Source organism: Pimephales promelas, chromosome 22, assembly GCF_988280905.1.
Source record: "Pimephales promelas chromosome 22, fPimPro1.hap1.1, whole genome shotgun sequence".
Taxonomy (NCBI): Eukaryota; Metazoa; Chordata; class Actinopteri; order Cypriniformes; family Leuciscidae; genus Pimephales; species Pimephales promelas.
The window spans coordinates 17,592,481-17,620,127 of NC_142790.1; the positions used below are offsets into that span (position 1 = coordinate 17,592,481).

The 27,647-nt window shown below is 38.1% G+C and overlaps 1 protein-coding gene across 12 annotated transcripts in view; it reads left to right on the forward strand.

Moving 5' to 3' along the window:
• Positions 1 to 1,286: 1,286 nt before the first annotated feature.
• The window catches only part of mllt10 (MLLT10 histone lysine methyltransferase DOT1L cofactor), a 59,462-nt gene continuing 33,101 nt past the window's right edge, over positions 1,287 to 27,647 (forward strand). For 4 of the 12 annotated variants that reach the window (XM_039666787.2, XM_039666788.2, XM_039666789.2 and 1 more), the window contains exons 1-8: positions 1,287 to 1,940; positions 3,805 to 3,884; positions 12,608 to 12,733; positions 13,311 to 13,365; positions 17,172 to 17,281; positions 18,325 to 18,428; positions 19,570 to 19,663; positions 24,486 to 24,575. In XM_039666787.2, coding sequence (XP_039522721.2) covers positions 1,778 to 1,940; positions 3,805 to 3,884; positions 12,608 to 12,733; positions 13,311 to 13,365; positions 17,172 to 17,281; positions 18,325 to 18,428; positions 19,570 to 19,663; positions 24,486 to 24,575 — 822 coding nt within the window. In that variant the 5' untranslated portion in view covers positions 1,287 to 1,777. The remainder of the gene's footprint in view (positions 1,941 to 3,804; positions 3,885 to 12,607; positions 12,734 to 13,310; positions 13,366 to 17,171; positions 17,282 to 18,324; positions 18,429 to 19,569; positions 19,664 to 24,485; positions 24,576 to 27,647) is intronic. The other 8 variants (XM_039666794.2, XM_089125814.1, XM_039666795.2 and 5 more) reach the window with 7 other exon arrangements.

Consider the following 27,647-nt stretch of genomic DNA (forward strand, 5'->3'; position numbering starts at 1 on the left):
GCGTAGAATTGACGCGTTGTTAATTTTTTGGAGATAGCTATACGTCAGGGTACGCGTGAGAAGTAGGCTATTTGGGAAATAAATGAATAGGGTATATGCCTATTGGCACTGCAAAATTATCTTGATAGTACTGCAAAACAGGTTAAAATGTTTATTCTAAACGTTTATAAATTAGAAGTTTAATTTATTCTAAAGTGACCAAATCAAAAAACGCCAGAAGCCGCAGAGGTGTCATTCTTGATTAATTTCTTCGTGTCATCTATCAAAATAAAATAGTGTAAAATGTTTTCTAATTGGTGAAATGATTAAAATTTTAAATTGAGAATAAGTTTAATTGGTGCGCAAAAAGTAGGCCTACTACTGTATGGTAGGCCTACGGACATTCATAAATATGAGCGACCCACGTTGTACTGATTTCCACAACATGTAAAAAAAAAATAAAAAAGGAGTGTTTTGGACTGTTGTACAGGTCTGTGATTTGTAACGGGGTCCTCATTGGGTCAATGTCTGTGCTGGCTATTTCGTTATAGGCTACGTGCACTATTTTGGCGCTAAAAGATTTCAAGCGGATACAAACAAGCCCGATACATTGCTTACTTTTAGATGTTAAACGGCACTTTAGTTTTGGTCCCATTTCAAACATGGCCCATATGCAAGCAGCCATGAAACTGGAAGCTTATAGGTAAACGTTTGTTGTTGGTTCATTTGTTAAGTGTTAACAATAATCTTTGCCTTAAGTAGGCTAGCTTAAACGACAGGCGTTTAGGTCACACTTCGGCATACCGCTCACTTGAATTAGAGCAAAAGGCTCTTTATAACCTATACTAGCCTAAATGTTACAGTAGGCCTATCTAAACGGACTAAACATCAAATATAGGACATGCCTGCTTCTAGGGGATAAAATTATAAGAATAAGTTTAAACGAGCTCCACTTAGCCTAATTAATGTTGAGATCACAAGTCCATGGTGTGCATACTTCATTTATTTGCCTGTATCTTCTTCTATAACGTCTAAGTAAAGAATATGAAGAGTTCAGATGCAAAAACCTCTAAGTGCCATTTGAAAATTTCTTCTATAATGATAATTTTTATCAAGCCTGTATATTTAAGTTCAGTGATTTCACTTAAATGGCAATGATAATTACCTATTAATTGTTATTTAGGCCTAAGTGAAATTACTGAACTTAAATATACAAGTTTGATAAAAATTATCATTAAAGAAGAAAATTTCAAATGGCATTTAGAGGCTTTTGCATCTGAACTCTTCATATACCACTCAAAGTTTGAAAATACGTGGAAAATAACTGGTAGGCCTATTATTATGTAGCACCTTGTGGCACGTGTAATATTAACAAGCCACATTCTTAAGAGGAATGCAATACTCTTTAAAGTTTCGTCTTTTCAATTAAAATCAAAACTCCTAGACGATCGTACGTAGACCGAGAAGAGCAGTGCACTGTAGCTTGTCCCGTGATCGCGTTAAAATTCGATGGCGTTCGCCGCGTGGATCAAACAGCCCCAAGAGGCCTTCTATCCACTCCACTGCCTCTCCTGTTCTGCCTTTCGGCGCATGCGCGCACACGCGCCTCCACATCCCGAGAGCCTTTAGTACGGGGTTTGTGTGTTGAGCCAAAAAAAACCGCCTTCATCCACAACGCAACCGAAATATGGCTTTTCATCGAAATGGAACATAAAATACGGCTTTCAGGGGAGATAGGGATTCGTGAGAAAAACGCCCGACCGCATTTTTGTTGGTCTTTGTGCGTTGCTGGAGGTAGATGGTATCCAGCGAGCTGTATCTGGCAGAGGAAGACGACGACTCGGCGAGTAATATGAAGGAGATGATCGGTGGTTGCTGCGTCTGTTCGGATGAGAGAGGCTGGGCCGAAAACCCCCTCGTCTACTGCGACGGTCACGGCTGTAACGTTGCTGTCCACCAAGGTAAATATAAAAGACTATTTTATTTCACTTGAGGCGGGTGTTTTGATTAAGCTCCCGTCTGTTATGGTGAGAGAATTAACGTTAGCTTAGCATAACATAGTAGCCTAGCTTAGCTCAACGAACATTCAGTATGGCATAAGTTTATCCACTGGCACTTGTTTGTGTTATTGGGATGACAGTAGGGGAATATTAAATATTTTAACGGTTAATTTGGAGTGTTTTTAAGGTGTGGCGGTTGTTGTGAAGCAACTGTTCGCCGAAGGCCTGATTGTGTGCTAATGTTATGCGTTAGCACGAGCGCTACACGGCTGTAACAGCATGTCGCTCATGGTTGTTCTTTATCACCACTGTCTCAGGACCAACAACGTGTCAGTCACAGCTATGGAAACAAAGATGAGTCACATTCAGACTAGCTCTGTAAGTCATTACGGCTAGGCTGATAACACACATTTATGGCTAGTCAGCAAAACTGTCAACAAATTCCGGACTCTTAACAGGATCTTGATTGGTTATCCCACGTGTTGTTATTTGTCTTGCATTTTTTTAGTTTGTGGGACGCTTCAAGATGTCCTAGTGATATCTTGGTTTCAAGAATCTTGTCTTTGTGGGAACCTCAATGGCTACATACGTGTGTAGCAATAAAAATATGAGTTTTGAAATTCAACTTTTATGTTTTTGATTTTAAGCATCAATCTGACCGGCTGTCATTGAAGTTTTACTGTTTTGACATTGAGGTCCTGTTGTTAATTTCTATTGAGGTGTATATTATCATACATACATGCATGCAATGGAAATATTGCGACTTGATTAACAAGTTTTTGCATCTACGTGCCATGTAAATAGCTGACAAGCTTAGTTCAAATGTGTTGTACTATTTTTGGTTTTAGCTGTCACTTCGTTCTTTAGCATCTATTTTGTTAGGTCGCAGAAGATGATGCAGTACAAATGGGTAAAGTTGTCCCCTTTAGACTTGTAACGTTAGACAGATGATATTGTTAGTGTTTGGGCAATCATTTGATGTGACTATTGATTAGATGACTGTTTGTGACATTGTTGCAGCAAAACATTTTGCTTAGTTTCCTGCCTGCTAATGGAAAGCGGAATTGCATGTTAATTTGTATTTGCACATAAATAACTAGCCTATGAAACAGAAATTGGTATACTTGCATGTCTTTAAATTTTGTTCAGTGTAGAAATAACATTGTCAATAGCTGGTTTTTCCATCAGCTATTTTAAATGTTCTCAGCTCTGATGTATTAAATACATTTTACATTGCACAAGCCTATGTGAAATTAAACAAACACGCAAAGACCTTTGCATTGAACAAAAAAAGGATTCTCTTTGCACTTTTACTTGACCTTGACAGTCAACCAGAGCTAAAAAATGACAAAATATTTATGAGTGATCTTCACTGTAAATTTAAACAATAATAAGAATAAGACAAACTGTTTTGAGACCAGTGACACGAGAACATGAAAACTTCAGTCATGATTTTGTTCTGTAAAGTGCTCAAACTGCATTTTTGTTTTGTCTGCTTATCAAGATATAACTAGCCTAACAGCTTTCTTCAAGTGCATCCAGGCAACAGTATTTCCTGTAAAATGTCAGTGTTGCAAGAAGTCACGTGCCATCTGAGTTAACTCAGACTGTGCAAAAATTACCTACGTTTAGCTGATGGCAGGTGTTAATTTCATACCCAGATGTTTTTGCACTACAAAAAGCTCTCACATTTCTTAAAATATCATTTTTAACACTCTCATATTAATCTTGAAACTTGACAGGAAGCGATAGGAAAGCTGTCAGATTAACAGTAGTTGGAAGAAAGTCTCATCATCTCATTTGTCCTTCATTCCTGTTGTTTCAGCCTGCTATGGTATTGTCCAAGTCCCCACAGGCCCCTGGTTCTGCAGGAAATGTGAATCACAGGAACGGGCTGCCAGGGTGGTGAGTTTCCTCTTTCCAATCTTTATACAAAATTTTCTTTATCTGTTTTGCTGAAGTCCGGATCTCCTTCCTCTTTTTGTAGATTGTGGATTTTTCTGCAGTTTCCATTAGACAGATAATATTTATTATTGATACTTTGAACTGGTAATTGTAACTTGTCTCCTAAGGCCATTGCACACTGAGTCTGAAATTTTCCTATGCGGTTTTTTTCTTGTTCGTCAGCCTAAAACTTGTCACGCACAGAAACCTTGTACACTGAGTCCGATGCGTATTTATTAAACCTTTTGCGGAAAAAACTCACAAAAATAAAAATGGATTCATCAAGCAGTGTGGATGATTTTGTTGTTGCCCTCTCTCTTATGGAAAAGAGAAGAAAGAGAAAATATTGGGTCCATCCAATCCTGAAATTGCGCCGAGGAATGAGAGTTCCACCTCCTTTATCCAGAGCGATTAAAAATTTACTTCAGAATGACAGTTGAACAGTTTGATGCTTTGCTAGCGATTCTGGAGCCACATATTAAAAAGAAGACCACCAATTTCTGTGAACCAATCGATCCTGAACAGAGACTGGCAGTTATGTCTAAGATATAGACACACACACGGAAACGCTGGGCAGACAGAACAGCTGTAGGCTACAGGTTATATATTGTACCCAAATAATACATTAGTTATCAAATTGGCTTACCTAAATTGATTCGAAATTTCGATCTGATAGAAAGGGGAGGTTTATTCCTTTTCTAATCTGATCGAGAGAACATATAAACACTTGATCGAATTGAAAACCGAAACTTAAAGGACTGCGCCTGTGCAATTATGTGTGGAACAAGTTCCCCCGGCCCTGAATTGTCAAAAAAAAAACCTTTTAAAATGCTGGCTGTGGATGCGAAAAATGCAGAAAATCGAACCCGATCCGAATTTTTTTATGACGGACGAAAGTTTCGGGGGCAGTGTGCAAGCGTGATTGACATAACGTGAGGTCGGATTTTTTTTTAACGTGCGAAAATTTCAGATGCGAATTTCGAACTCTGTGTGCAGTGGGCTTTATAGTTCCAAAAGCTTTGGTAGCCAGGTTGAGGGGACATATTAAAATAAACATGGTTGAAGGTCAGGCAATGGACATTTAGGCATTCAGTATTATAATAATGCCCTGTGATCAGACAGTTTATAGAATATAGTACATTTAAGATCAGGGTATGCATGGACAAACATCATTTTTATCAATGTTTTGTCTGGTAACTACAACTAGGCCTGTGTGATTAATCGAAACTAGATTTTTTAGATTTTTACTCTCAATGATTATGAGAACACGATAATCAAGATAAAACAATGATGGTGTCATTGGGTTTTCTCTCGCTAAAAGCCCAGACTTGCATGTAATTTGACTTTCATAAAATGGGATGTGCTTGATATTAAAAAGGGTTATTAAAAGCATGAAAGAGACCGCATGCAGCTTTCTGTGGCCTTGCTCCGACACGGAGCAGAACACTGTCGGACAAGCAAAGTGAAATTTGAATTTCGGGTGCATGCCTAAAAGTAAACCCCAGTGGTTATGTCTTAAGTGAACATAAACAGATGGGAGAAAATAAAAAGTGTTTCAGTATATACAATTTGTGTGGATGAGGCCTTAAAGTGACAGCAGCCTAATATATGCATCTGCCTGTTATTGTTGTTAGTTAAAAGAAAAAGAGAAAATCACCCAGTTCTTGACTGAATGTCCTTTTTGTAGCTTTAAAGGTGCCCTAGAATGTTTTTTAAAAATATTTTATAATGTTTCCTGGGTTGCCCTTATAATGTTAGTATGTTTTTTTTAGATCAAAAATAGTCAAAATTTAGAAATAAAAGGCATTTTTCCGAGCCTGATTTTATCCTCTGCTTTGAACGCTCTGTTTGAAGTCTGCTGTGTGTAATCGGCCTCTGCTGTGATTGGCTGACATGCTTGCATATGAAATAGCCATGTATTACATGTCAAACTCTCTCGAATAAATTTACTACAGCTATTATATGTTTTTGCTATAACAGCTATCGAGATTGACAAATCGTGAGATGTTTTTGAAGTATTTAGAACTATTCCCATCACATAAAATGTTGCTGTGATGAGCATTGAGCAAGCAGAGGACAGTCTGTCGATCGCGAGGATGAAGATATTATCATTGCAGTGCAGTTTCTGCCTTCTCTGCTTTCACTAAAGGCTGATTTATACTTCTGCGTCGAGGGTACGCCGTAGTGTACGGCGTTGGCTACGCACGTAGGCGACGCCGTTGTGAGCATTTATACTTCTGCGTTCAGGTATTGGTTGCTCTGCAGTACTGCTCCGAAACGCTAGGAGGCGGCGGAGGGTTTTAATGTTCCACTGTGTTTAGATTCCTCGCGGCTAGATTACTACAAGCAATAGCGACTGAAAGAGAGTGGATCATGTTGGAGTTGGAGCTTATTGGGGTGGAAAAACAGTTCATATTAGTGAAATTACTAAAACTGAAAGGCAGAAATGAGAGAAGACGTCGGAGGAGAAGGTACGTGCGGAAATGCGTATGAGGAAATACGATGCTACCAAGCCGACCAATCACCGATCTTGCGGTCCGCGTCGTCGCGACGTGTAGTTACATTTTTGAAGAGGTGCGCGTCAGGCAACGCGGAAGGGTACGCGGTATGGGACGCGTCTGTGCGTATGCTACGCCGTACCTACTGCGCGCACCCTACGCAGAAGTATAAATTGGCCTTAATGCAGACACAATCATGTAAATACAGTAAGAGCTTCGTTGTGCAGTGTAACGTGCGTCATTAAATTCATAACGAGTTTGGCAAGTGTCCAGATAAACTCGCGCTGTGTGGAAAGATTGTTCTTTGATCGCTTTCTGTAATTCTGTATATAATTTATTCACAATTTAAATACGTTTTTTTTCATCTTACTAAAAGAAACGATGTGAAGTTGATATTATAGTCACTGGCTTGACTTACTGATGCATAAACAGTATTGAACGATTTTGAGTGAAAGATTAACGTTACCTGTCTGAACTTGAACAACAATTATACATCAGCCCATTGTTTCTTATTGTAAAGAACCTTATTGTAAAGTGTTCCCGATTTATGTCTCTTGAGTTTAGTGTTGGACAGATCAGTTGTTTTAACCACTCATTAAAGTGAATTGGTTCAAATGAGTCATTCGTTTGCAACTCGGATGTGTCATTAATGGACCACAGCATACGTTGTTTAATTATCCAGGCAGTTTAGGACATCGCAAGATTTGTCTCAACAGAGAACATATTTCATCGCAAGATAGATTTTTTTTTTAATTGAAAGTGTGTGTTTGTCATCTGTGTGGTTTTTATGTCAAGTGTGGTTTTTCTAGGGCTGTGAATCTTTGGGTAGACAGCGAATCGATTCGATTCACGATTCATAGGTTTTCGATTCATGAACGATTTGTGCAAATTCAGAACGATTCGATTCGATGCGATTCACATCCAAATTCGATGCGATTCGATTAATTCGATTCTTAATTTTTTATATGCATTATAGTATTATTTCAATGCTTCATCCATCTTTGTCTGGTTTTGAATTAGCCTACAGCGGCCTTCGGGAATCAGATAGTGGGGATTTTGTCCATTGTTAATGTTAGCTCATGTTTGTTTTTAATTTTAATGAATATATTATTATAAAAAAAAATTCAATGGCCTACAAATTAGCATTTGCAAGTAGCAAATATTTTGAAAAAGGCTTTAAAAGTATTGCATTAAATGACTACATGCACAAATTAATGGAGACGTTTTCATTAGTTTCATTTTGCGTCCTCTCAGTGCACTCGTTATCATCTTTTCACTGGATTTTGCTCGCGCTCGGTCCCATAGCTCTCATGCTTTCATAACGTTAACTACAGATTTTCGAGCAGTCCATGTTTGAGCTCTCCAGCTGAGCTCTCTGTCGAGAAAGCAATAGTTTTGAGGAAAACCGCTCAAGCCATTGATAAAGCTGCCATGCCATTGCATGGGCACTATGAAATAAAACGCTTTCATTCATTTATTACATGGACTCTTCTCCGTACACGCAAGGTGGTCTCTCGCTCGCTTTCCCTCTCTGCCGAGTGCGTGCAGCCGTGTGTGAACGCGCGATACGCGGTTTGGAGCACAACCTCTGTCTCGTATGCACGCTCGCTCTAGATTCCGGGAGATTTTAAATTTGCGGTAATACAAGCTGATCACGACATGAGTAGCTCAACAGGTAGAAAGATAAACTCATCTTTCAGGCATTTGACCGACCGGGCTTCAGCGTGAGAAATCAGGGGTGTGTGAGCGCCTGAAACCAATCAAATGCGGATGTCGTAGTACGGCCAACGCGTGAGGCAGCTTGTACCAGGAACACTTTAAGGTTGTGTTTATATATTTTAAACCACTGAATCGCTATAAAATCGTGATTAATTCGATTCTTAGCCTTTTAAATCGATTATTCACGTAAATAAACGATTCACGATTCAAAATACATGTTTCAGGATCGATGCATATGCATCGCCAGGATTTATAATCGATGCATCGAGAAAACGAGTGAATCGTTACACCCCTAGGTTTTTCAGCTTTTCAGAGAAAGTTATTTTAGCACTATTCACAACCAGTGGTAGTTCAGAAAAGTCAATGAAAAATGTACAATGTACAGTCAATGTACAACAGTAATTATGAAGCATTTTCTCTGTTTGGTCTTTTTAAAAAGTTTTTTTTTTTAATTTGTCTGGACTGTCAGGACTCTTAGGTGTGTATGTATAACAGATGTTATCAGACTTACTAATGTGATATTAAACAGATTTTTTGAAAATATCATATTTGTACTGAAAAATCTTCTTTATGGTTCAGACCAGGCGTAGTTTGGTCCTAGAGAGTTGCAGAGTTGAGATCCAACCCTAATCAAATACTCCTGAACAAGCTAGTCAATGTCTTCAGGATTACTAAAGGGGGTCGCACTCTGGACGAGAAGCGCAGCGCCATGTGTTTACAATTCGAACACATTATTTCATATAAGTGGCACCGGCGGCGCCATTCGGCCTCTGTCTGCGGCACCCAGCTACGGCTCAGGACCTTGTTCAAAACCCTGCCGCGCCACAGAGTGCCATTTGCAGTTTTATAATAAATTTACATTTATTTGTCTCAAATCATTGTTAGGGATGCACCGAATATTCGGCCACCGAAAATTTTCGTCCGAAAATGGCCCAAAAGTGCATTTTCGGTTTTCGGCCGAAAGACTTTTATCACCGAAACAATACGGCCGAAATGTTGTGACGACGCAAACAGAAACCGCGACCTGCACGTGCTTGTCTGAAGCAACATGTTTGCGGTGCGGACGTATTTCAGTGAATCTGAACCCGCGAGGAGACGGAAGCCTTGTTTATCCACCTATATCTGCTCTAAACAATGCGCGCCGCCATGACAACGACTCCGGATGCGAGCGGGTCAAGTATAAACTGTGGAGACTCGCGCTGCGGAGGCAGGCGAAAGTATGCGCAAGTCTCCTCAGACAGCGCGCGCACCGCTCCAAACGGTCGAGGCGTTTATACTGGACCCGCTCTCCGTTGTACTATTCCTTGAAACGACAGGGGACGACTCAAGTAACTGTCCTCTAACCATTAGGAATCGGTGAGAAGAAGAAAGATAAACACATGACAATGTTTATTTTTTAGTATACCACCACCAATACAAAAATAATCATGTAAAACCCAGTAAACCATGAGATTATTACTTGTGTGACATTACAAAAAAATATATATGGGAACATGTATGTATAGAACTAAATCCTCTCTTAAATATTTTCTACATTCACTAAACATGTTTTGTTAAGTTTCATGTACATTTGTATTAATCATGGACCTTTGTTCATTTAAAAAGGCTTTTTATGCTATTGTATGCTAAATTTTTAAAATGTAAGAAACTAATTTAGACGTGCAAAGGGTGCTGGTGTGATGAGAAGAAGTTTGCACTCGGCTTTGTTTTTGAGAGAACATTTAATTTTAAAACCTTTCTGCAGGCCATTAGATTATTATTTAATGTACACATGAGTGGGGTCAAAAACATTTTAGTTTGAATTTTATTTTATACTGTGCATTGTGCTAAATAAATATTTGCATAATTTGTAATTTATTTATTTATATTAATTTATGCAATTGCAATGCCTTGATTTTAGTAACGTTTGTACACAGTCATAGCCATAAATGCAATGATACTGATAATTGGCATAATTTCTTTCGGTGTTTCGGTTTTCGGCCTTGGTTTCCTCTTTTTCGGTTTTCGGTTTCGGCCAAGAATTTTCATTTCGGTGCATCCCTAATCATTGTTAATGTACATGGCTTCAACCTGTGCTGTTTTCACTCGGGTTAGCTAAATGCTAGCTAAATAAATACTATTGTATTTCGTGACATAGTTGCTTAGACAACTTAAAACATTTCAACAAAACAAGACTTAACGTGATAGACACTTTTTTACTTGATTAACGTTCAAACATCAGCTATTATTCTTCAATCAAGCATAAAAATAAATAATAAATCAAGTTAAAACTCTCACATCGTGCAGCTCTTCTACCATGAGTTGATTCAAAATTGAGCTTGCACGATTAGAATGTGCGCAGACTGCCCACCCAGTGTGCGATACCTGGAGTTGTCCTAGACGTGGCGGTGCTGCGCTTCTCGTCCGGTGTGCGACCCCCCCCCCCCCCCCCCCTTAAGGCTACGTCCACATTAATCCGTAATTTCGTATATATTTGAAAGCGGCATTTTCGTTTCAAAACGCTATCCGTCCACACTAGCTTTTTCGGATGTTTCGGTGTGGATGAGAAACTTCTAAATTCACTTTTAGAAGTATTGGTATTGGTACAACATGAATCACATGACTAAACTTACATCATCGTTTTCAAATACCTCCACACTACAGCGTGAAAACAGCGTTTTCAAATGTATCCACTTTGGAGAGCATATTCCAAAAGCTACGTTTTCATTGACTTAAAACGCCATCTCAGTGTGGACGAAAGGCCAAACCGAAGAGAAAAATATACGTTTTCGAATGAAAAAGTATTTGTGTGGACATGGCTTAAGGCTATTGGCTGGTAAGGCACTTGCCCACCTACCCCTAGCTAAGATATTTATTTTCATTTTCTGTTATGTGGTTAACATAATGATTACCGCTACTTGCAAATAAGTAGTATGCTTTTTTATTTTATAAATTATCACATAATATATAAGAAGCAAAAGTTGAGTGATAAATGCAGTCTCTATGTTTTTATTCAACATTTTACTATGTGTTGTATTCAATGATATCATCCTGAGTAATGACCCCTTTTCATAAAGCATGCTATAGCTTAAAATACATGCTGTTCTAGTATTTATGAATAGAAGATGGTGGTTGGGGTAAAGGAAACAAATGGTTAAGATTTGCAAAGTTGTGTTGGCAGTTAAAGCGGTTTCCTCGGAGCTCAACGATCTGATGGCTGTACATGTTACTTGTGCGAGCTGTCAGGGAAGCATGAAACCTAAGTGGCAGTTTAGAGCAGAAGAATAGTGGGTCACAAGAAGGGGAAAACTGTCACGTAACCCATTATGTGGGCCTTTTTGTTGAAGGATCTGGATTCATGACAAAACAAGGCATCCCACATAACACCTTTTATGAGGTTAGAGACATTATTCAATGGCAGCTACTCTTATTTTGAAAATGAACAGGATTTTTCTTCCATATATTTTTAACCACAGGTTTGTCATGTTATAATTTTGTGGCCTTTTTGCCACTTCTAACCAATCCAAACCTAAAGATTTGTCAAAATCATAGCTTGCCTTGCATTATCAGAAAGATTTCTTGCTGGAGCATTTTTAAAACTTGAAGCCTTTTTTTTTTTGTATTCCGAAAGCATAATTGACCTATAGGTAAGCCCCTCCCCTCGAACACAGATGAGCCAATGGCAGCGCCATAGAGAATTATTGGAAGATCCAAAGCTCTCATGGGTTTGGTGTTTATGCTACAAAAATTGTGAAACGATGTGCCTGGGGTACTTGTAACACTGCTTCCAGCTATCCTGAGAGGATAAGCATGGGTATTATTCATGTATTGAATGAATCACCGTACTGTGCACTCCTTCCCCAGCATGTTTCAAAAGTGTGATAAGATTTGCAAAAAAACCCCAAAACAATTATCTGCGCAATATGACTAAATACGGTTTATTTATAATATCAATGATCTGGGTGCAGTAACCTGGTTCTCTAAGGATTCAACCCCAATCTCAATGAAGACGAAAATGTTAATTTTCTGGTTGTCATACTCTCATTAAGTTACAATTAAAGTTAGTGAGTCCATACTAATGTACAAACCTAAATAGCTAACTGTTCTCATGTCATGTACAGACTGGTCTACAATTCAGTACCTAAATTATTTAATCTTACCCGTTACAGTCTTACGGTACATTAACAATGTTGATCCTGGATGTTGTTTTTCTGTGATCGTGACGAACGTAACGTGAGGCTTCTCCCGCTTGCATTGTGATCTGTAAACCCTTGCTTCCAAATTAATCTTGTAATTATTTTAAAATCTTTTATATATCGATACCTGGCATATTTAAGTCCCACTTGAACAGTAACTAAGGGGGGCGGACTTACCGATAGGTCAAATATGAAACCAAATTGCTGCATTTGTCCTCATTCCTCCACTTACTAAAAATGAGCCCATTTTTTTCCCCTATTTGTGCCCTGCTCTGCCACTTCGTTCCCAAAGATTAAAGGGTGGAGGGGGAGAAAGCCGAGCTGGCAGACCCCTGAAGGAGGAGGACTGTCCACCACCTGTAACAAAGAGGAGGAGGACAGCAGACTGAGCAGAAGCTTAAAAACTTTGAACATAGTGGTATGTGGCAAATAACGGCATGGTTCCAAGCACAATGTTATGCCCCAATATCTAACCCTGTTCAAGGCTTTGAAGATGAGTGAAATGTCATAGTGTATATGCATGATGTGCTGTGTCAGGTCCCATTTCTTTAGGACACTTTCAACCATCTGTGGGTTTTGTTGTTCAAAAAAGGGTAGTAACTGTCTTCATTTGATCATTCGTCTTCTATTCCGAGGGTTTTTTTCTTCTTGTCCTGTCTTTTGTTTCAGAAAACGGTTGTCTAAACCAGTTTTTCTCCTTTAGCAGAGCAGATCCTATTTTATCCTACATAGAAGCAGCTCTTCAGGGTTGCAGCAGTGGATTTTTTCCAGCTCCTGTGAACTATCAAAGGCTCTTGTGTACAGTTTCATTGATCACTTTTGCCAAGATGCTCTGTTTTCTAGTTTCAAGGAAGAAAATTATGTCTAACCTCTAAACTCTGCTTAAGTTTGATGTCCATGTCTGAAGTAGAGCTCCTGAAAGCCCTCAGAGCTGTGTCTGGCCTGCAGATCGTTGGATGGAGTGTGGGTTCATGTTATTTCTCCTCTTTTCGCAGAGGTGTGAGCTGTGTCCCCACAAAGACGGAGCGCTGAAACGAACAGATAATGGAGGTAGGACATCTAACTTTATCCTGATTGTTTTTACTTACTTATCTACATGTCATTGCAAGAACAGACTGCAGTTACTCAGTAGCTAAATATAGGCCTGTAGCATAAAATACTTTTTTGATGGTTGAGTGTGAAAGAGACAAAATATTTTATAAAATCTTTGGGTTAGCAGTTTTACTATTATCTCTCATCCCAGTTTTATTGTGAGGTGATACAATTATGTGAAGCTCTTGAGAGGAACATATGTGCTGATGAGGATGACACCTTTCTATTTTGTCGCCTCTAATGAAAGTCAATATAAAAAAAAATATATATATATATATATATATATGTATATATAGTGGATTGATTATCTCTTCTATGGAGTATTTCACTGATATCCTCTGACAGTTTTAATTATCACAGAAATTCTACTGTCTAAAGGATATTATACTATGTCTCATAAATAAGCTGTTAATTAGTTATATTTTTTTATTCATGTCTCACCTCAAAATAATCTAATTTGGATTTCAGGAATGAATAATTTTTTTAACCATTTCTTCTTTTAACATCTTAACTGCTTTTGAATGATCCAAGAGTTTGACGTAGTCTTGGAATTTTTTTGGCACATGGGGCAGATTTTGTCTTCTTATTTTTCAGAATAATTGAGCAAAGGGGGTTAGGAAGTATGCATGTTTGTCTCTCACCTTGTTTTTATGGGTGGGCGGTCTCAGCGGGGTCATTGTGGGGCTGAGAGGGGACGACTCTTCTTCATGCTCCGGGTTCACGGCAAGGGCAGTTCAGAGACTGTAAACATGGCATGGTACACAGCTGCGGGACCATGCCCCATCTTTAGGGGTGGTGAGCTGTTTAACGGCCATGAGGGAAACATCATTACCCCAGGCTTACGCTTTAGCTGTTTCAGACCATGTCTCTTTTTTTGGCTTGGATTTTTAAAGCCTTTTGAAATGCCTCGAGATAAGCCTTCCATGTTTTGTCCTTATTTAGAAAGAGCTTGTTTGAACCATATCTCACATGTGAGATTTAAGTGTTCACGATTTGCTTTAGAGAAACCTTTACATTTTAGCCAACTGAGGAGTAAAACTCAGCTGCAAAGTCCTCCTCGTTCCTTAGACCAGCTCATGGGAGAGGTTTTTACAGGTGTTGCTACTGTTGAGTTATGCAAACACAAGAATAATCCCATTTGAAAACACCGGAGTAGTGGCATATACCTGCCGCAATAGCATGTTGAAACGCATGCAAAGAAATAAAAACTCATCCCTTTTGAAATGTTCATAGACCATTGCTAGAGCCTTTCAGTTTTTACTGTTGCTTTAGTCCCCTGGATTTGACTTTTTTAACTAGAATCTAAAGTAAAAAGATTGTTTGAGGACTATATGCTCAGCTAAAGGCGTCTTTGGCAAATCATTCTCTTTTTAAGTGTGCCACCCTTCTGTTTGAGGGGTTTAGAAGTTCTTTGGGGTGTGCTTGGGTTTTATTGCCTGGTTTTATAGGCTTCTGCTGGATTCTTGGAGGGACTTCAAAACAACAAAACCCACCTCCCTGTCCCTTTAGGCTGGGGTCAAAGACAGTTCATGGGTTCACCTTTAAGTTTAGGCCTGTTATTGTGCCCTTGCGCTGGATAACCAGAACTCATTTGCTCAGGTTAATATCAACGATATCAATAGTATCTGCTTGCCTTTTACAAACATATTGCAGAATATGGTCATTAAATCTAAATCAATTCTGTTTTGTGGTTGAGACAGTTGATGTGGAGGAAAAGTTAAGTAGTAGTCTGAAATTATTATATAATATTTATGTAGTGTACTTGTGGCTGACACCCTATGGTTCAACACTTGGTCTAGACGCTAGGCAGGAGAGAATATGCCTCTGCCTCTTTCAGTCCTGGGTGTTTCGTCTTTGCGGTCACACTCAGCCCACATGCTTTAATAAGTGTTTTTCACACTGTGGAGGAAGCCAGGCGTGCCCTGTAGGTAATGACTGTAAGCAAACAAATGAATGGGGGCTCTTTAAAAAAAATAATAATAATAAATAACAGAAAATGATTGTGACTAGGGATGCACCGATACCGATACCGGTATCTGGTATCGGCCTCGATACCACATTTTCTAAAGTACTCGTACTCGTTAAAAGTCCCCCGATACCGGGGACCGATACCATGTTCTGAGAAATGGGTTAATCACAGGCGCCGAGTGCCCACCCCCAGGCTCCGGCTGCAGCTCAGAGCGGGGAGAGGGGGAGACATGTCAGCCGTGTGGAACAGTGATGCGCGGGTCAATGTATAAACAACCCGCACACTACCAACGTTTTCAACTACCCGCCCGCTACTCGGACCACAAAAAAAGTAAGAAAATATTGTACCCGACCCTCTTCCTGAATCCTGACCGTATTTTTTAAAAGTAGTACATGCTCATCGCGTCATTGGGCCATAAACGTGTAACAACACAGCATCGCAAGAAGACGTAGCCTACATATAACAAAGGCAGCACTTTGGTCATCATCTTTCATTATTTCGGTAAATGTCTCCCACACTTACTCTTTCTATCACCTTTTCTCTTGCCGCCTCCATCTCTCTGCAGACTAGTGATCATAGACATGGCCGGTTCGTGAACGAATCGGTTCTTTTTAATGAACCGGTCGAACCAGTACGCTAAATCGAACTGAATCATTCGCATCAGTTCACGTCTTGCGTCAGTGCTGATCCACAAGTTACTACAGTTACTCACTTTCAGACATGCCTGACAGTCCCTCCGAGTTGAAATAAACCAATATCCCGAATTATATTTTACTCCAGTAACTCTAACAGTTCACTGAACTGAGACATGTTGTTGATACTGCTGATACTGCGCATCCGCGTAGTAACGAACGCAGAGGTACAGCGGTTCTCGGATCACACCAGTACAGAACTGAGAACTGTTTAGAATGAGCTTGTGTGTCATCTTCGTGCCAGTTATTCAGCCAATAAATAAATTCGGCCTATATATTTCATAGAAAATTCTATCTAGTACTATATAAATACAAAGGTTTAATTGGCATTTTTTTCCAAACGACCTGACCGACCGCGACCCGAATATCATCCGCGGCGCAGGCACCCGCTCATTTTGGATCAACCCGTGCATCACTGGTGTGGAACAATTTCAAAGTGAATGGCTTTGGATTAGGAGAATAAGTTTACTTGTAGTCGCCAAGTTACTTATAGTCAGTTGAATGTCTGTTGGGGGACCAAATAAATAAAGTGTTATCAGATATTAAGCTGATCGTACTAATACTCTAGTCTACTAATACTCTAATGACAGTTAGTTGACATGTAATTGAAAAGTTACTTATAGTTAGTAAAGTGGACTATCGAAATAAAGTGTTACCCAAGTAATTTAATCAAGGACCTAAAAACCCGTATATAAAAATATTTAAATAATGTTTTTTTTGTTTTTTTATTAAGTACTCGGTATCGGTATCGGCGAGTACTGAAATGCAAGTACTCGTACTCGTACTCGTTTTCCAAAAAAGTGGTATCGGTGCATCCCTAATTGTGACAGTCAGCAGACGCACATTAAATTAAATGTTTCTTTTATTGTATTATGCATGTTTTTAAGCAACATATTTGTATCATCTTTAATTAATGAGAAATTTAAATGTTATGCAATTGATTTATAATAAAAAAAATAATGGATTGTATTTTAGTGACACTTTTTTTATGCCGTTAAACCCAGTTGCAACTTCAAAGCTAGTTCCCATAACAATAAAGGAATAATTTAATCTTAGCCGTTTGATACATCATCTACTGATAATATATCATCTGTCTTGTTTAGGTTGGGCCCATGTGGTTTGTGCTCTTTACATCCCAGAAGTTGAGTTCGCTAATGTATCCACCATGGAACCTATTGTGCTTCAGTCTGTCCCCCATGAACGTTATAACAAGGTAAGTTCCCAAACCTCTGAAAGACAAACGCTTGTAGTCTGGATATCAATTGAAAAGCAAAGGCTCAACATAAGAGCCTCATAAATCAGCTCAACAATGTAAACAGTATGCATGTAAGGAGTTTAGGTCTATACTGTGAATGTGTTTTCTTTAGGGACCAAGTGCTACATTTATCAATCTTGTATAAACATAGAATGTTGCTGTTAATTATGCTACAAAGCTGAATGAATGAAAACTGAGATTCATGTTATGGGAATTTACACGTTCAGTCTAAAAATGAAAAGAACCAAACCATACTCATTTGCCATTGGATTCCTAATCCATTATGGAAAATATAAAAAGGTATTTTAAAACATAATTTTATATATTAAAATATTTAATAGGCTACAAATAATTTTTATAATCCGTATATAGTAAACTGACTGGTTTGTATAACTGATGGGTTCTGGGATACTTGCAGGTGTATATGTTTACTACTCTTCATCACTGTAATTCAAGAGGAATTGCAATTTGCAAAGTCCAAATGTTTAGACGTTAGCTGAACTTTATGCTCAACCGCGAGTATAAAAAAAACAAAAACAATGTTAGATCAAGTACTTAAGGGATATGCCTTGACAACGTTCTTTCGCTTTTCATTTGAAAACCTAATTACGTTTTGTTTTCTATGGATGCCCTTCGATGCAGTAGATAAGTAAAATACAATCAGTTAGTGTTGTATGATTTGGATTCAATACGGTGTCTGATGATTTGCAGGACTAAGGAGCCAAGTTTAATCTCATGCTTGAAATAGTGGGTTTAAAATCTGGGATAAAATAGATTCAGCTCTGTTGGTAATTGAGTCCTCACTGTGAGCCAATTTAAAATGGCATGGTTATCACTTGCCTAATAATCGAGGCGCTGGGAAGGGCGGCTTCTGAGAGACTTGCTAAATTGGTTGAGCCTTCACGCTAAACAAGCTGTGGGCCGTGCTGCAATGCATTATATACCATAATAACTGCTTTCTGTATGTGAGAAATCACTTTGGTGACTGTTTTTCTTTCTAGACGTGCTACATCTGTGAAGAACAGGGCCGTGAGAGCAAAGCTGCTTCTGGAGCCTGCATGACATGCAACAAACATGGCTGCCGACAGGCCTTTCATGTCACATGGTGAGTTGCAGAGGATTAATATTCCAGCTAATTGTCCTCATAAGTATCTTAATATCCTTAATTATGTTATCTGTTACATGGATCGGAATAGCAATGTTAACTATAGGGCTGGGTAATAAATATCGATTTCTCGATATTAATCGATTCTCATTTTTACGAACCGATATCGATTCTTAAATCTCAAGAATCGATTAGTCATCCTGTTGTATTTGAATGAATGGAACATTGTATCACGGCTGCGCGCATCCAAAAAATCGCAATAATCTTTGTCCTTTGTTACTATTGATATGAAACAAAGTATCAATTTTCAAATTCCATCCATTTTCTTTAGAAATTTAAAAACATAAATAACGGTTTGGCGCTGTGGCGTGAGATCGCTCTGGCGCAGCTGAAGAGAAGCAGCAGCGCTGATCTCTCTTCCGGCTTAATAACACCAGTTACAGTGCGAAATAAACCTGAATGAGCATCTGAAAGTGTGTTAAAAGATAGCATACAACTTATCGAAATCCGTATCATGTCACATTGATTCACTCAATCAGCATTTCAACCGTGGAAATACATCAGTTAAACAGCTTGTAATCAATGTTATGTATCGTCATATTTACCTCAGAAAACCCACATAAACTTGTTAGTCAGCTAGAAAAAATAACTCTAGAGAGGAGCATTACATATGCATTATAATCTTAATGTTCTTCAATATTTAATGCATAAATCTGGCAAGTTTTTATAGCCACCATTTAAGTGTTTATATTTCATATAATCTTCTTATTATAAAAATAAATAAAAGTGTAATTGAAGTGTTTGTATAGCTACAAAACAGTTCATTATTACCTTCATATTAGGCTAATGAAGCCTAGTAGGCTACAACTAGACTCCCACAGTTTACAGCATTACTTAAGAGATTTGATTTCCTTGAGAAAATTTGCCATTTATTGTAACCGATATCCAAAATAATGAATATTGAATCGAATCGGAATCGAATTGCAAGCGTGTGAATCGAAATCGAATCTAATTGTGAAATTTGTGTCAATACAAAAATTTCACTAGTTAACTACTTAACAAATAGTTGAATTGGAACTGTTTTCATCTGCTTTGTGCAGTCTTTTTAAAGTTTTTGTTTTTTCTTTGTCTTTGAATGTAGCGCTCAGCTTGCTGGGTTGTTGTGTGAAGAACAGGGCTCAGATGCTGATAATGTGAAATACTGTGGATACTGCAAGTACCATTACAGCAAGCTGGTAAGAATCTGCTTTTTCTAAACCATACTATTTTTAACTTTTACACCCTGACTCAAAGCACCGTTGCTACTGATTCCAAAGCATTCATGCATTTAAAGGTTGTATCAGCGATTTCAGGCCCAAAAAAGGCCCAAACATAAATGATCTTATTCATGTAATCTTTCCTAACAATCTGCTAGCTGCCCGCCCCATAAGCAGGCCGTTAAAAACACAAAAAGAATTGATTTCACCAACCACTCAAAACCAAAATAAAGTGTTCCAACCGATCACCGACATGGGTTCGTTGATAGACACTGGCTTCTTCTTTAGGTTCGACTTCGCGTGCAGCCGTGCACGAGCGCAAAACCTTACAACACCCACCCTGATTGGTTGGAACACTTTTTTGGTTTTGAGTGGTTGGTGAAATCAATTGTTTTTGTGTGCAGATCTCAGAGCCTAGGCTGCCTACAGAGACGCATTTTTTTGACGGCCTGCTTATGGGGGGGGCAGCTAGCAGATTGTTAGGAAAGATTACGTGAATGTGATCATTTATGTTTGGGCCTTAAATCGCTGATACAACCTTTAATCACTGATATTACAGAAATGTCATTTTAAATTAAACCATTAATGACGTTTAGACTGAGTATAAATAAAAGTTACTGTACCGAAAATGTGTAATATTTTTGCATTGTGCATATACTAATAGATACGCTTCCATTCAAAAGTTTAGGGTTAGTAAGATTTTATTTTTTGGGGAAGGAAATTCATAATTTTATTCAGCAAGGATGCATTAAATGGATCAAAAGTGACAGTAAATGCAATTAATGCTACATTTTAAAAGATTTCTATTTCAAATAAATTCTTCAAAGAATCCTGAAAAAAAATTGACAGTTTCCACATAATAAGCAGCACAACAGTTTTCAATTGTAATAAGAAGAAGAAATGTTTCTTGATCGACATATTAGAAGAATGATTTCTGAAGGATCATGTCACACATGTGACTGGAGTAACGACTGCTGACAATTCAGCTCTGCATCACAGGAATAAATTACATTTTAAAATATTTTAACATAGTTTGATAAATTTGTGACAATATCAATATTTACTGTTTTTACTGTATTTTTGATCAAATAAATGTAGCCTTAGTGAGCAAATAGGGTGCTTGTACACTTGGTTGCCTGGTCCAAACCAAAGTTCGATTACTCGTCCCCCTGCCCTTGCTGGATTGTTCACTTCTATTATTTGGGTCGAACCGTGGTGTGTTTGTGTCATCAAAGCAGTTTACCCCTGTTGGATGGTAATGACGATGCAATGAGGATGGCAAAATGCATAGTGTTGCTCACCTCACTTCTATATTTTGGTTTTTGAACCTTTGGTTTTCTTTTACAAGTATCAGTAATGACACTTCCGTCTATCTGCCGTGAATGTACTGCAAAATTGTACCAATGTACCAAAATAAAGTGTTCCAACCGATCACCGACATGGGTTCGTTGATAGACACTGGCTTCTTCTTTAGGTTCGACTTCGCGTGCAGCCGTGCACGAGCGCAAAACCTTACAACACCCACCCTGATTGGTTGGAACACTTTTTTGGTTTTGAGTGGTTGGTGAAATCAATTGTTTTTGTGTGCAGATCTCAGAGCCTAGGCTGCCTACAGAGACGCATTTTTTTGACGGCCTGCTTATGGGGGGGGCAGCTAGCAGATTGTTTGGTCAGATTGTTACTGCAAATGTTCTAAAGAACGTGGGAGTCCATTTATGCTGAATCCAGGAAAAAATTTAAATGTACATTCTCGCTGCTTGAAGTGCTTTAGTCATGCTTGTCAGGAAAGTGAGTGAGCACATACAAACACAGTTTTATCAAATCTTACATCATTAATAGCGGTTCATTTTCACAATTTAGTATGATTACGTTCATATCATCAGTGAGAAACATGCCGGAGTTCACCGTGAACCGTACCCCAGAACGCTCTGGCTCAGTTTGCGGGTATTCAGGAATTCGGAGAAGAGTTCACATTATCCAAACAAACCAAACTCTGATGTCATTCGAACCCAGGTGTGCACCAAAAGTGCTTGTGTGTAAGCACCCTTACAGACCCCAGACCTTTGAACGCAAGTGTATATGGTTTTCCCATAAATTATATGGATTTTTCTTGTCAATTATTATTTGATGGTCATGGTTTGTGTAATTTGTCATTAGTGCTTCATCTGTTGAGGTATACTTCATGTCTCTAGGGCATTTCTAAAGCACTTAAGTGACTGATTTTTACATTCACCTATACATGAATCACGTTGAGCACATCATTGTGACCATGTCATCATTGTTCAAGCTGTTATTGCGCATCTAGAATCGCACGTGAACTCGCCAGGCTCTCGAAAAGGACACTCCCTCATCTGGAATATCTCTCATTTCTCGAATGTGTGGCACTCCTGGTCCAATTACAGCTGCTGAAAGCTGAGCTGTGGCATAAGCCCCCCGTCCAACCCCAGTGGCCCCTGCCGCCCCCACCTCGATCTCCCTCAAACCCTTTAACCCCTTAATCTCATTGACAATCAACAGCAACTCACTGGACCTTTGTCTGTGGCTCTCCTTTCCTCTCCTTCCCATCATCCCCCCTCTTTCCTGCATTTCCCCCTTCACTCTGTCTTAATACCCCTCTCAGAAAAAGCAGGCTAAGGTTTCAGAGAGATACAGGGACTGCCCAGTGGCAGCTCTCGGTGACAGCATAACGGCCTGTGGTTTTCCGTCCAGCTTTGCTCGGTCCTTAGTGGGCTTGGGTGTGTGTGTGTGTGTGTGTGTGTGTGTGTGTGTGTGTGTGTGGCAAGGGGTTTTACTCACTCCAGCCCTGGAGCTACACTGAGCTTTAGAGCCTCAGCCCCCTGCTGCTTCTCAGATTCGTGCTGTGTGTGTGTCTATCCTCCCACTCAACAAAAGCTTCTCAGATACTGCTAGTCCTCTACAGGTTTTCCGAGTGAGGGGCTGGAGGCAGGGCCAGCGCTTTGTGATGTTCTCATAGGGGATTGTAATGAGTTGAGGATGGAGGGATAGTAATGTTTATTTATGTATACACCATTTTATTTCATTCAGCACTTTTGACTACTCTGGTTACTAGGGAATGGACTCTAGGGGCATAGCATTTTTATTTGTTTTGTTTTTCAGATTGGTTAGTGTTGTCAGTTTTATGCATTCATTCATATTTTACATTGTTTTTTTTTCATGGTTTCTGTTGGGATTTTGGCATCAGTGGTTTTTAAATATATATTTATATAACATTTTTTTTTTTAAATATATAAATATACTCTACCATTCAAAACTTTGGGGTCAGTAAGATTTAAAAAAAAAAAGAAATTTACACTTGTATTCAACAAGAATGCGTTAAATTGATCAAAAGTAACAGTAAAAAAATATTTAGATATTGTCCTTTTGAATTTCTATTCATCAAAGATTTATGAAAAAAGTGTTATTATTTTTTTGTTTTTTGACGAAAACATTAAGCATATTATCAACATTTATAATGAAAAGAAATGTTTCTTGATCACCAAATCAGCATATTAAAATGATTGATTGATTTGATTGATTGATTGATTGAAGACTGGATTAATGGATGCTGAATGTAACACTGCCATCACAGAAATATATTAAGTAGAAAATGGTTATTTAAATTGTATTTTACAGTATTACTTTTACTGTATTTATCAATAAATTACTTTTCAAACACATTTCAAAAAATCCCAAACTTTTGAGTGGTTTGTATACTTTTATATATTTGTATAAATATATATTTGACATTTTTAAATGCATATAAAAAAGTTTTTGTCTCCCATTTTGTTAGAATAAAGTGACAATACCTTGCTTGTTTTGTTTGTTGTCATCCATTGTGGTGATTGCTCTATTGTACAGGACAGCATGATGTTTCTGCAGGATGTACCATGTCTCCCTGTCACCATGTTAATGGACTGACAGCATCAGCACAGTCTCGTGGATTAATAGTTCAATAGTGGGCTACTAACCCCTGACTTTTCCATGTAGGCCTTTGTTTCAGTGAGCTGCTGGTAAACAAAGACCATTTTGTGACCTGAGGTTTTTTGTGGCATTTGTTGTCAATAGCAGATTTAGAGACTGTTGACTTAAAAAGAAATGTGGTAAATTTTACAAAGGTGTTTTTTTTGTGTGTCAGTTTGGATGTCAAGGTCATGCATCATGGCATGCTTTTTTTTCTTTTTTTCGTAAATATAAAATCAGCTGTTTCTGTTGGTAAATAGAGAATGTTGTTTTGTAGTTGTATAGAGAAATCAAATATAAGTGACAATATGTATTCTTTGGCTTTCCTGAACTACATTTCCAAGTAAAATAGCCTTCAATTCTGGCATGGCATAAACAAACAAACAAACATTAACATAAGGTGACTTGATTAGCTAATAGAAGTTGCTTTTGATATATATATATATATGTGTGTGTGTGTATGTGTGTGTATATATATATATATATATATATATATATATATATATATATATAATTCAATGGTTTCTCCATTAAAAGCAATTTCCATTAGCTTATCTAGTCAACCTATTGTAATGTTTGTTTGTTTATTTTAATGCCATGCCAGTATTTATACCAATCAGGATATATATATATATATATATATATATATATATATATATATATCTCCTGATTGGTTGTCATGACAATCTTCTTTTTCCGTAAATGTCTCCTATTTGCTTCCTTTGTCTCAAAACGGGCTATTTTTCTTTGCTGCTAGAAGAGCGAGAAGTGAGAAGTAGGGAAAAAAAGGGTAATTGGACAGACTTTAAATGTAACTCGAAGTTCCTTTTTCACCTTTTAGAGAAGGAGCAAAGGCCGTGGTAGTAGGGCTCAAAGCTTAAGTGATTCTTCCACTCACTCTTTGGATAAGCACCATGACAAGGAAAAGAAGGTAAGGCAGCCTCCAGATCTACCTCACTTCCTGCCATGTGTGATTGATGCCCCCCTCCTCACGACTTCAGACTATGAGGTTAACGAACAAAACCAAAAACTCTGTTTGTCCGAAATATGTGAATTACACGAGCCGCTGTCACCCTGTGCCGACCCTCACGTGCACACTTTTTATATCCCACAAAGCTTTTAAAGCCACAGGAGGGAGAAGAGTGCCTTTTATCACTCAAAGTGATTAGTATTTTTGATGCTGCCTCAAATTATCAACATAAAGAGTGCTGTATGCATAAAAAAGCATCCGTCATGGCCATTAGTTCCACAGATAGGTATTGATAGGTAGTGTAGTCATTTGTTCCACTAATTTTCTATACGCAGCCATACCGAATGAAACATGTAGCATTATTAGCCCTGCTCGCCTTTTCATTTTATTCAATTAAGCGGTAGGCCCTGCAACATGGCCTCATATCAGTAAATGTGTACGTAATGGCAGAAGACGATCCATAGTGCATGTAAAAAATGCGTTTGATTGTGCCTCTTGTCTGTATTTTTCTCTTTTTACTGTAATAATGGTAGTATCTGAAATACTAATCCAGCAGACCTCATAGTGTGAAATGTGTGGAGGAGCTCATCACATCTGTCCATCGTCATTTATAATTTTCTGCCTGTCCCTAAGCAGCTCCCACCGGCCACATATTTCAAACACTCAGCCTCTGTACAGCCATCTTAATCAGCGATAGCTTGCCTGAATTGTTCCATTTGAACCGGATCAGTAAAATGGCTCTGTGTTGATTTAACGTTTATTCAAACGTTTCATTGTGTTTTTCAAGGATTTACGTTGAATTATTATAAATTTAATTGTCTGTTCTGAACCTTTTTTTCTAAATCTTTTTTTTTTTGTCATTTAATAATTCTGCTTAATAGTTGTTTTTCAAATAGTGATATATTTTTGACATTTTGTAAAAATAAATAAATAAATAAAAGTAACAATTGTGGATTTTTGCTATTCTGCAAGCTTACCAGCCTGCATATAAAGTTACAGTTTAGTTGTAATGTGTGCAACCACACATGTGTTGTATTTTACTATTACCTTATCTTTTAAAACAAATTAATTATTTTGATCATTATAAATCGTTTTAAAGTAATGTGAAGAAACCATTACATTTATGTGCTTAAATGTAAATCTGAATACTCACAATAGTCAGATGAGCACTTACAGCGGGGAGTGCAGGTCATTGAGGCTGTTGGTTATTTGACACAAATTCATTAATTATTTGAATTTGTTTGAATGCGTTTGCATTGGAAATGCATTCCGAAATGGAGTGGATGTTGCTCTTTTAAGCTGCTCAAAGACCGACACTGCAGCCCGTATAATCTAGGTCAGCGAAAGATTAAATATGAGATGCCATTTAAAACCGTTTCTCCCAAAATTATTCTGATATTTGACATCTTCGCCTTATTCTGTATTGAGAGGGGTTGACATTAACAATGATTCGGGTTGGAGCTGTATTCTTGAAGATCGTGTTGTAAAGTGCCTTGTGCTCCGCCATGGCTATTGTTACGACGCCTGATTTGCATTAGCAAAGGGGGCCCATCCCCCCTACTCCACATTCCCAGGTCAAAGGTTGGGGGGCTCAGATGTATACCTAGCTAATTCCAAACCCCAGGGCCAAACAACAATAGAGGCTAAAAGCTTCTCAATTTGCAGCTAGTTCAGATGTGCTCTGAGAGGCCGTCGAGAGCGGCATCTGGGAATAAAATGATGTTTTCAATCTCTCTTCCTTCTCCTGCCTCACATATCTTAAATTCTAATCTGTTTTGGATTTTAGCTTTGTTTTCTGGATGATTAGTTTTTGCTTTTTGTATTTAATTTTTTTTAAAAAGATTTATTATATTTATTCATTTCCGTAGTTGAATTTTAATACTTAGCCTGAAGCCTGGGGAGTAATTTCTTTGTTCATCCTGAAAGAGATTTTCTACATTTCACTAATCTGCTGAAGGCATTGATGAATTATGATAAATGCTTTGGCATTTTTGTTCTCTCTTTCTTCAGTCACCTCTGCCTGAACTATTCATCTTTGTATAATTAAGATAGCTGTCGTCTCATGTCAAACTCTTTCAAGACGTTTATGTCAATTTTAATTAGACCAGTAAACAGCAGTTCATACCTGCATTTTGTCATTACACAAGGGTCCAAATATGTAGTTGGTTTCAGTTGATTTATTTGGTGGAATTAAGATGAATGTTTTGCATTTTTCTTTTTTCTATTCATAATCAGAGCCAAGTGGTGACATGATTTTTTTTTCTCATGCTAACACTGCCTTGTCAACACCTTTAGAAACAATGTTAATTAAGACTAAGAGTCTTGTCTTTGAATCCTTTCGAAAATGAGCTTTTTTTTTCTTGTAGAGCAAATGCGGCCTAACAAAGCTTTGTAATTTCAGTAAATGCTGTTAAATTTATAATTATTTCAGCACTAATATTGTCATTTTGGTTTTGTGGTTAAAATTATGTGATTTGGAGCATAAGCAAATCATTTTTAAACAAAGCAAAAACAGTGACATTTGTTTTGGATATGTAGGTTGTAGATGAAAACCAATAGCAATGCATATTCAATACAAATGCAATCTTTTTCAACCATTTAAAACAAATACGTATGATTTTTCTGTTCTAAGAAAATGGCATTTAAAATGGTATACGCAGGAAAATGGTAAATGGCGTAGAAGAAGCAGAAGCTCATTTTCATTTTCATTGAAAAACTTGAGCCTGAGGGCCACTGGAATTGTCCCCATCACTTGCACAGAGAAGTAGCATAAACTGTTATGTTCAGAATAATTGTCGATTCTAACTGAGACAATGGCTGGAAGATGACAAAGGGGCAAAAAAAAGATAGACGTTTGTATATCGCTCCAGTGGGGAATGTGTAAATATCCTCTACGAATGGTTCAGGATCACTGCATATTTTTACAGCCATGCTCTTAAGAACAGAAGCGGAGAGGTTGGAGGTGTTCGATTGGAGTGCGAGGTGTAAATTTGTTCACGCTCCCGTTTCTCGGGCGCAAATAGAGCTGTGTAC